This window comes from Colobus angolensis, unplaced genomic scaffold, assembly GCF_000951035.1.
Source record: "Colobus angolensis palliatus isolate OR3802 unplaced genomic scaffold, Cang.pa_1.0 Scaffold9, whole genome shotgun sequence".
Taxonomy (NCBI): domain Eukaryota; kingdom Metazoa; phylum Chordata; class Mammalia; order Primates; family Cercopithecidae; genus Colobus; species Colobus angolensis.
The window spans coordinates 2,461,954-2,472,475 of record NW_012122931.1 but is presented as its reverse complement, the minus strand read 5'-3'; the positions used below and the strand labels follow the sequence as shown (position 1 = coordinate 2,472,475).

At 54.0% G+C, this 10,522-nt stretch overlaps 1 protein-coding gene across 1 annotated transcript in view; it reads left to right on the top strand.

Annotated features, from left to right (window-relative positions):
* Positions 1 to 10,522, top strand: part of NTNG2 (netrin G2) — an 88,509-nt gene that overhangs the window by 1,275 nt on the left and 76,712 nt on the right. Inside the window, exon 2 of the mRNA XM_011931176.1 lies at positions 2,898 to 3,592. Coding sequence (XP_011786566.1) covers positions 3,380 to 3,592 — 213 coding nt within the window. The 5' untranslated portion in view covers positions 2,898 to 3,379. The remainder of the gene's footprint in view (positions 1 to 2,897; positions 3,593 to 10,522) is intronic.

The following is a 10,522-nucleotide window of genomic DNA, read 5'->3' as shown; positions in this document are numbered from 1 at the left end:
CGAGGCTGCGGTGAGCGCTGGGCGCCCGCTGGACCCCGCCCGGGGCGGAGGACGGGAAGGTGACCCCGCCGGCCAAGCTCCCTTTCCCTCCCGGCAACCCCTACCCTCCCCCGAAGGCAGATTTCACCCCCCTCCGCCGCCCCTGCAGAGGAGGGAGAGGGAACCCCGGGGTGGGCTGAGTCCCCTCCAGTCCCAGGAGCCCCCAGCGCCCTCCCTCCGGTGCCCCCAGGGGCCCCGCGCCCGCCGCGGCAAGTTTCCCACACGGCGAGGGCGCAGCCGGCAACTCCAAGAGGAACCTGCTAGCGAGCCCAGCCAGCTCGGGAGGCGCTAATTCAATAAGACAGAGAAATCTGAGTTCAGAAATCCTGATAAAATCTAATTTTCGGGTTTTAATACCCTGGCTATCAGCCCCCCCTCGGTTCCTGAGGACTCTTAAAAGAAAATAAAGCACATTGATTCTATTTGTTTCTGGGAGCTGCAGTTTCTTAATAATATCAGGTGAAGATAAATTTTCCACGGAGAAAACGATCCTCCGGGATGAAGCCTTTTACTCTGAAAATTTCCCTGCCGACTCCTCACTCTCTGCGCTCCTCCTCGTTATCCGGGGACTCCTGTGTCTCTTCCCCCCTTCTCTTTTTTCTTTTTGGCAGAACCTGCCTGTAATATTCGTGTGCTGAGCTCAGAATTCCCCCTGCGATGCCAGCAACGCCCAATTGATTGACTAGTTGTAAACACATTTTTCCCCTGGCAGATTTTGTTGTTGTTAGGGTTTTATTTATTTATTTATTTATTTCCCAGGGAATGCATGGCATTTAAACCAACAGGGCTGCAATTAATAGATTTGCGAGTTGCGCCGCTCGCCCCAGCCTCCCGGCCTCCGGGCCTCGCTGCCTCCCCGCGCCCCGCGGCGTCCAGCGCCCTGCAAGCCCCGAGCAGCCGCGGGTCCTGCAGCTGAAGGAAGGCGGCAGCTGCGCCCTCCTTGCAAGCCGCAGTCCGGCGTCCTGGTTGTCCCAGCAGCCAGGAGCTCCCTACCTGTTAGTGAACAGTTGGGAGTCGACTGCTGGAAGAATTAATTAGGAACGTGCTGTGCTCTGGGCAGCGCGAGCTCGGGTAGTGGCATCCAAACCTTTGCCGGCCGCGCTATTTTATTTTTACTACATTTTCTCAGGTTGCAAAAATAGACACCGGGCACGTTCTTTCTGAGAGTTTTCTAGCAAGGAGCGCCTTCAAGGCCGGGCAGGCTCTATAACAGGTTCCTCTTTAAACAGCCAGAGGTGAGACGGGGAAAATGGTCCTGGCTGGGTTCTCATTCATCTCCATCAGCAGCCCTTCACCCAGAGAGAGGGGCAGGGGTCGCCCTAACGCAGATGAATGAGTCCCATGCCTGGAGCCCTGGGGCCCTGGCTGGGGGCTGCTCCCAGCCTGAGGTGCTCAGGGCAGCAAGTGTCTGCCACTTCGGTTTGTCATTTTTGGCAGGAGCGTTTTTCTGTCTGGGTGGAGAACGGAGTTTCATGGAAGCACAGTTAACTCTTCAGGGGCCTTGCATGTACAGAAGGTGAAGAGGATGTCAGGAGAGAGCCAGGCTCAGACTGGACATTTGGGGAGGTTTGGGAAGTCAAATGCAATCATCAGAGGCATAGTAACCAGAATAATTAATCATGCAGGCACTTCTGCTGTAACTTCTTGCCGTAACCTTTGCCCTATTGGCCAGTATTTTTGGCCAGAATCCCATGCTGGCTGGACTTGGATTCTCCGGGTGACATATCCAGTGTCTGGAACACACCACAGTACTGCAGTCATGTTATTTCCCGATGTAACGTTCTTGTAACTGGTATCTATTTTGATATGATATAACAGTTATATCTATTTTGATTTTAAATAATTAACAGAAGCTTAAAATAGCACAACAATAATCATAACAGTAACCCGTTTATAGACATACCCTCTAAGAATGATTTGCAAAATGCTGGCCTTGATCAGAAAAATCTGAACTCACAAAACATTGTCACCTCTTTGGCAGTCTTCAGTATCCCTAGTTTCTTACAGTTAAAAAAAAAATTAAATTTGCCATTTCAGATTGTGCCTATGATTGGGGAGCTGTTTCTCAGTGCCTGGCTCTTCATGGTTGGCCAGCACGTGGAGCACTCTGTTCATCTGTACATATAGGTATGGGCCCATCTGCACCTATAGTTACATTCTCATCTTTGCCTTTAACAACTCTGACATTCTGACTTGACAGTCACGGTATTTTAAAGCAACCATTAAATCTTGGCTCCTGGGGATGCTTTCGAAAGTCTCTGACCCCCAAACAGGGGCACTTCTGCTGAACTAACACTCCCATAAATGGGAGAAAAAATGCATCATCTTTTAAATAACATGCCCGATCTCCAAATGTGCAACTCTGATATTAATAAAAATAACCCAGTTTTCTCAGGAGACTTTGCTAATGCAACCTCATTTTTTGCACATTTTGCCGGAGAGCTTTTGTTCTTATACGTCTCTATTCTCCCCCTCTTTAATTTGTTGCAGGTGTTGTTGCTAATGAGCTCTCTCTCTCCTCCCCTCTTACAATGAAAGACAAGCCAGATCCCAGGTACCTGGATGGATTGAGAGCTGAGATCTCAGAAACTTCATAATAAGTTGCCGATGGCTACCAGCCAAGGTCAGCTGGGCCCCATTAGTGCCGGCCCCCACCAAAGCAGAGCCAAATAGCCTTCTCCCCAGTTAGCACCACAGTAGCTTTTTATGCTAGTCCAGTCACACAGCTGTTGCCACCTTAAGCTCATATGAAAGAAATCTCTTTTATTGGTCTGAGAACCCAAGTCCAGTCCCAAAGAGGGAACATGTTTCCAGCTAACATGTCCACCTCCTGATTTTATTTTATCTTTACAACGCAGGCTGGAGGGTTGTTTTGCAGTTGTGTTGAGCACGTCACCCATTAAGAGCCCTTTAAAGACCTGGATTGATTGGAAGGACAAAAATTAAAAGCAATCTGATCCGGCCTCATGCAGGATCCCTGCGGATTTTCTCCTTATCCCATTTCCATCCACTGTCACAATTTGAGAGTCTGCCTGATTTGATCAGATTCACCTCCAGGGGAGGTGTGATGACAAGGTTAGGAGGACGTGAAGTTGTGGGCAACTTTCTGATCTGTCCATCAGCAGTCTGAGAAACACTGGCTCTGAATTTTCCGTATCGGCCTTTTGGAAACAACAAGTTCCTCGCTGTTTGCAAAGCTTCAGTGCTTGGGTCCCTGGGACACTTGGCCACCCTCGCCTGGTAGATGTGGCATTTCCATGCTGAGGCCACAAGTCCCGCCTGACTCCGTCGCTGCCTCTCCAGGGCTTCTCTGGGCCGCGCCCCTGCGGACTGCGCAGCCATGCTGCACCTGCTGGCGCTCTTCCTGCACTGCCTCCCTCTGGCCTCTGGGGACTACGACATCTGCAAATCCTGGGTGACCACAGATGAGGGCCCCACCTGGGAGTTCTACGCCTGCCAGCCCAAGGTGATGCGCTTGAAGGACTACGTCAAGGTGAAGGTGGAACCCTCGGGCATCACGTGCGGAGACCCCCCTGAGAGGTTCTGCTCCCATGTAAGTCCACTTACTGCTCTTTTGCTTGTCCAGGCCAAGTGGGAGGAGGTCTGGAGTAGATCCTTGGGGTGGATGAGCAGAGCCGGGGGACCGAGATGCAAGGCTGACTTTCCTGCCTCTTGACCAGGTCTGGACCAGACCTGGACCAGGTCTTTGTCCCACCTTGGAAATGTGTCAAAACAGAGGCCACCCTGAGGACACTGGGGTCATGTGACATTGTTCTCTGGGGTAGGGGCATTCTCGGCCAGCTGGCCACTAGATTAGTTCCCTCGGGAAGCCCATAGTATTCGGCTCCCCAGTCTTGAGGGTAAGCCCCACCTCCTGTGTAGAAAGTCAGCATTCTGGGCGAGTGAGCGAGATGCTACCTGCAACATGATACCCCTCTGTTCATCCTTTCTGCGGTGCAACCTCTTAGCCCACTCAATCCAATCCAGCAGACTGTACCATGAAGCTAGAGCATGCCAAGCACTGAGCTGGCCCTTTGCACGGGGAGGTTTGACGGAGGCTCAGAGGGGATTCACGAAGGAGGAAGTTGGGGGTCAGGCCGGGACAGACAGTGCAGCTGGGTCCCCTTTCAGTTCCATTCCTACATGCAATGACGATAGCCCCTGGGTAAGTCCGGGGAAGGCAGACATTCAGGCGTTGTCCCTTGCCTCCCTAGTTAGAGAAGGAGGAGTCCTAGGGGCACGGAGTACTTCAGTACTCAAGTAATGTTAACAGCAACAACAACAGCAGAGATGGTTGCATGCGAGCTGCCTGAGTGTGTGGGCTGAGCCTCATGCCATTGCCAGGAGTCCTCCCTTCAGCTAGCCAGGTGGATTCTGTGTTGTATAAAGGAGCGTCAGGGGAGGGCTCTGACCCAGTGACGTCTGTGGGCTTCTGTTCCGTCATCTGCAAAATGGGCACACTAAGAGCACACACTCCTAGGGTCATTGTGAGGAGTTTGTGGTTTAATTAATGTAGGTAAAGGGTTCGGAATAGGACCTGGCACAGAGTAAGTGCATGCAGATGTTAGCCATTGTCATTCCGGTCATACAGGTGGGGTAACTGAGGCAGTCCAGGGGTGGTGGGTGAAGGCATCTGGCCAAGGTCACACTCCAGGAGGTGGCGAAGTTGTGATTCCAGCTTAGAGTGGCTCCAGTATCTCTGAGCTAAGCTGCTTCCCGCCAGGCAGTGCTTTGGAGGCCGTCCCTGAAGGCAGGGCAGAGCCAGGTAGGGCAGCCAGGCTGCAGGAACTCACAGGAGGGGGTCGATGCCATCCCCCAGGCAGCTTGTGCCTCTGCATGTCCTTGGAGGAGCCTCCAGGTCTCCCGGCTTATGGTGGGGCTGACCCGGTGCCCCCACCTCGGAGTCCTGAGGACTCAATCTCATGGGCCAGCTTTGCTCACATCACAGGGCAGTCAGCCCAAGAAGGTAGCTTCTTACTTGGGCTTGTCAGTGGCGATGAGGCTGTTGTTGTGGGTGGTGGCTGGGCCAGGGCCAGCTTGGCAGAGAGGGAGGGAGGGAGGGAGGGAAGGAGAAGGCGGCACGAAGCCAGGAGCTGGGGCTGAATAGTCTGTGGTCATAACTGCCCCGGGGACCGCAGGGCCAAGCAAGGGGGCTGGGCTCTGGAAGCCAGGAGGAAGGCCAGGATGGGGACTGGTGCTCAGTCCACATCTCAGAGCCGGTGGGAGGGTTCTCCACACACTGCCGGGCACAGTCAACCTCTGTCTCGTGTTAGAGTCTTGACTGTATTTTTTCTCTTAAATATTAATCACTACCTCAATGTGCAGTTAAATCATAATTCCAGGACCAGCTTCGGGTCGAGGGCTTGAGGTGGGGAGATGACCCTCAGAGGCAAGTCTGAGGCCCTCTCCTGGCCAAAGCTGGCTAGGATGTCATTGGCCCTGGACCTCTGCCCCGCCCCCACCCTCAGACAGCGAACCCAGCACAGTGGGCAGCTGCCCTGGGGAGGGGGTCACCCCTCCCAGTCCCAATGCCGGCAGAGCCTCATCCCAGGCAGCCATCCTCGAGCCCTGGGGTCTGGAAGAGTGCGCTCTCCCATCCCCACCCCCTGCTCCTCTCCTGGGCAGACAGGTGGGGAAGGCAGGGGAGAAAGAATGGTCCTTCCACAATCTACCACATGGGTGAGTCCTCAGTGTCTCGCCACCTGTTTGATGGACTTAAATATTTCATCATGGGCTGCCATCCGGCTCTGCTTTGATTACAAATGTGCGTCCGATGAGGATGGGGAGGCCGCCGTGGCAGGCTGCCGGCTTTTGGAGGGCTGGCTTTGGAGGGGTGGCTTTTGGAGGGGTGGTTTTTGAAGGGGTGGCTTTTGAAGGGGTGGCTTTTGGAGGAGTGGAGGAGTGGTTTTTGGAGGGGATGGTTACTTCCAGACAGATCTGGGTTCAAACTCTGATGTCACAGTTTATTGTGGCTTCCCTGGGAGGGTCCAGGCAGGTCTCATTTAATCATCTCTGGGATGCTCTGAAGTGGGTCCTATTCTAATCTCATCTTAGGGATTAGAAAGTGTTGCCTCAATCCTGCCAAGGTCACTTTGTTGAGAAGGCAGGCTGGGAACTGCCTGTGGCCAAGGCCCATGCCCACCCACCAGGCGGCACAGCCTCCCTTCTCTCAACTTCTGACCTCTCTGAGTTCCACTGTCTTCCTCTGCCCAGTAGAAGCCATAATGTAGGAGTGTCATGGTGCTGGTGGGACAGCGCAGCCCGACCATGCTGCTGTGGTACACACGGACACATAGTAGGTATTCAATGTGCAATACTAGTCACTGGCTTATTACTGTTGTGATTATGGCCTCGGTGACTTTCCTGGCTTCTCTACTTCCCCGAGTCCTTTGCCTCTCCCCAGCCTTGGGGACGCCACGCCTTGTATTTCTACTCTCTGGCAGCAGGTGGAAGATGTAGGCTGGGGGAGCTTCCACGCCTGCAGCCCCAGCAGCTGTTGTTAACCAGCCACCAGGGGGCGCCCTAATGGCGGCCAGATGCCCACTGCCCCCCTTAGCCTTGCCATCACCCATGGGTCCTTGCTCCCCTTCGCCCCTTCTGCTAGGTGTGTCCCAACATCCAGCCTATGGGAGCGCAAGCCTGGCTGCACTCTGAGGGTACAAGAGAGGCCCAGGGGCGGACGGCCTTTTCAGAGGCAGGATGCAGACCCTCTCTCTCTCCCAGGCTTCTTGTCCTTCAGCAAGGCCACCTGAGAACTGAATTGTAAATTCCAGCCTTGCAAGGAAGGGGAGGAGGCTGAAAGACAAGATAAATGAATAAATAAAAACCTATTGGCTCTAAATGCACAATGAGAATTAATAGGGATGAGCTCTCAACCGAGGATTCTTGGGCAAGGACAAAATTGCAATGAGGGCTGTGGGAGAAGAGAAGCCGCCCCCACCCAAATTCCCAGGGCTTGCCCCAGAGGTCAGCCCAGAAAGGTTGCGGGCCGGGGAGGAAGCAGGAAGGGCGGCGGGCAAAGGCGTCTCAGCCCCTCGCAGGGCAACTGCTACTTGCAGGACCCCTTCGAGATGGGGAGGGCATGACTGGCATTGGGAGGTACCCCTTAGTGCTCTGCAAGGCAGGGCTCCTGCCGGCCACCTGTGCTCCCGGTGACAGGAAGGGGGAAACCCTTCCTTTGTGTCTTGGAGACAAAAGCTAGCCACCCGAGACTCAGGGGCAAGCTGACGAGCAGGAGTGAGAGACGGAGAGAGCTACTGCCCAGGCAGCCTCACCTTGATAGAGGTGCAGAATCCTAGATTCCGCCCCACACCTGCTGAGCCAGAATCTGCCTTTCAACAGGAAGTCTCTGGAGCGCTGGGGTGGGATTGGTCCAAGGTGGTGGATGAAGCCCGTCGTTGACAAAGGGGCCGGAGGTCTGTGGCTCCCATGGGGTCTGTGCAGGTTAAGGGGAGGGCATTGCTGAGGGGAGACAGGAGCCAACAGGAGAGCAGCAGGGGTCCTGGGAATGGGGGGATGGAGCTGGGAGCCTTGCTTGCCAAGGCGGGGTGGGAGGTCTGTACTTCTGAGCAGGAGCCAGTGGAAGGTACCAGAGAGAGACAGCACTAGCTCCTGACAAGAGCTACAGGCCTGGAATCTGAAGCCCTGAGCTCACATCCCAGTGTTGTCACTTTGGGGCTGGGTGGTCTGAGGTGAGTCATTCAAATTCTCCAAGCCTCAGTTTCCCTATCTGTAAAAGGAGTATGATCGTGACTGCCTTGCCCACCTCACTGACTTCCTAGGAGAGGAAATGCCTCTCACAACACACCGGAAGGTGCTTGGCGGAGACTGGAAGTTCTGTTCTAGTGTGAGGCTTGAATATTATTGTTTATCCAATCTTGATAAGCTTGATGTTTCCACACTGACATGGGTGAACATTCGCATTTCAGCCATGTTGGAGTCTCCAGCATACAGAGGCATCTTGGCTTTGGTGGACAGGAAAGCCAAGAGCAGACTGTGAACGTGCATCTTTGAACACACATCTTACTCAGTTAGAACCTGCTTTAGCTTCTCGGTGCCTCAGTTTACCCAGCTGCAGAGCAAATGGTTCCATTCCTCCCCCCAGGGGGTCTGCTGGGCTGATGAATGCAGATGGCAGGCAGGTCCTGGAGTCCTCGAGCCACTCCCCACCATGACATTGAACACCACATGCAGAATCAAGGTCACAGACGCTCTGCCTCCTGCCCGACCTCGATGATCATGAAATGTTTCCATCCAACAATGCAGAGCTGACCAGCCCGATGGCTCTGGCCTCCTTCCCCCTCTGTTTCTGGCCGCAGCCTCCCTCCTCTCGCCATCACACCCGTCCAGTTGGTAGGTGTTTCCAGGTCTGACCTCATGCCAGGCGCAGTTGTGATGGGAAAGTGAGATGACTAGAGAGAACTGAAGCGAAAAACAAGAGAAAACACAAAAGACATTGAAGACAATGCCCAGCTAATAACAAATGGTGACACCGGCACCTGATATGACAGGAGCTGGGGAAGGAGGAGGGCGTGCCCCCGCCCATGAGCTCTCCCGGCCGCTCCAGCCTTGGCCCGTGCTGTCTCCTCCACCTGAATGCCTGCCCCTTCCTTCCTTTGTTTTCAAGGCTTCCGCTTCTACCCAGATAACCCTGGCTCCTTTTTCAAGGTTTAGGTTGGACCCTACCTCCTCCTCCAGGAGGCCTTCTCTGACTCCCTTGCCCAGTGAGGTGAGGAGGCCCTCTTTGGTCATCATCCTGCTTACTGACTGGCCTAACAGTGAAGACCTCTGGCCCTATGGATGGAGAGTTTAGAATCCCGTGCTGTGTGATCTTTGATGTGAGACCTAACCTCTCTGAACCTTAGTTTCTCAAATGGGAGCTATTAATAGAATGTGCATAGGAGACTGTCATGAGCACGATGCTTGGCACATAGTAGGTGCTCACTGCATGCTGGCTGTTGGGACCAATTCTCTAACTTTAGATGCCTGCTTTCCTCCTGGACTGTGAGCTCCTCAAAGGCAGGGCTGTCTCGCTATCTTTGCATCCCCAGCACCTCCCTCTGGGCTTGGTCAGTGCCCAGTAAGCATTTCCTGAATGAATGGATGCATAGGAGGAAATATGGTGTGATCCAGGAACGCTTCTCAGAGGAGGAAGGATCAGGGCTGAGTCTTTTTTTTTTTGGAGTCAGAGTCTCACTCTGTCACCCAGGCTGGAGTGCAGTGGCACAATCTTGGCTCACTGCAAGCTCCACCTCCCGGATTCACGCCATTCTCCTGCCTCAGCCTCCCAAGTAGCTGGGACTATAGGTGCCCGCCACCACAGCCCAGCTAATTTTTTGTATTTTTAGTACAGACGTTGTTTCACCGTATTAACCAGGATGGTCTCGATCTCCTGACCTCATGATCCACTTGCCTTGGCCTTCCAAAGTGCTGGGATTACAGGCATGAGCCACCGCACCCGGCCAGGGCTGAGTCCTGAAGGAAAAACTGGGGTTTGGGTCACAACAGAGGAGACCCTGGAAGCCGCTGATTCTCTCCACTGCAGTCCCTGTTCCGTGGGATTTGCAACTGGATGAAGCCGGGAGGTCTGCACAGCTCTGTCCTTAAGTCAGTTGCAAGTGACTGTGGCACCTGAGCTGCACCAGCCGTTAAAGCCAGTCTCTTGAAATGCCTGAGGCAGGGCCCAGCCTAGGGCAAGAATAGTTCCGTGAAATGACATCTTGTTGCACAGTGAAGTCTCCCTCCTGGGCAGTAGACAATGAGAAGACCAAGGCCCGGGGCCCACGGAGTGAGATCCTTGCTTCTGACTTCCCTTGAGGGAATGGGGTTGGGTCCAGACACCCCGTGGAAGGCAGGCAGCCATGCGAAAGGGCCGAGAGGGGACATCGTTCCAAAGAATGTCAGAGACTTACAGACCCCAGACCTTTCTGGTTTGCGCGTCCCCACCTTCCTGGGCTGTCTTCCTCTATGCTCCCTAGCCCTGATGTTTAATCCATTTCCCTGTTTCTCATTTATTGTGGGTATAATCACAAGCTGCCTCCAATCCCACCTGCAACGAGGCAGGCAGTGGACGGACGGATGGACAGACAGACAGGCAGGTCGCACCATGCTGTGGATATGAACTTGGGCTTCCAGAGGGAGCAGACGGGACTCGGGCACATCCCACACTTCTGGGATGTGGAACTTGGGATAAGTCCCTGGTGACACTAAGCCTTGGTTTTCTCGTCTGAAACTGGGCATGGCACTGGACACAACCTCAAAGGAAATGTGTACAAAGAAGATGAGACCAGGTGTGTGATGCCCTCAGCTGGATGCCAGCACAAAAGGAATGCTCAAAAAAAGGGCCAGGCGCAGTGGCTCACGCCTGTAATCCCAGCACTGTGGGAGGCCGAGGTGGGTGGATCACCTGAGGCCAGGAGTTCAAGAATAGCCGGCCAACATGGTGAAACCCTGTCTTTGCTGAAATTACAAAAATTAGCTGGGC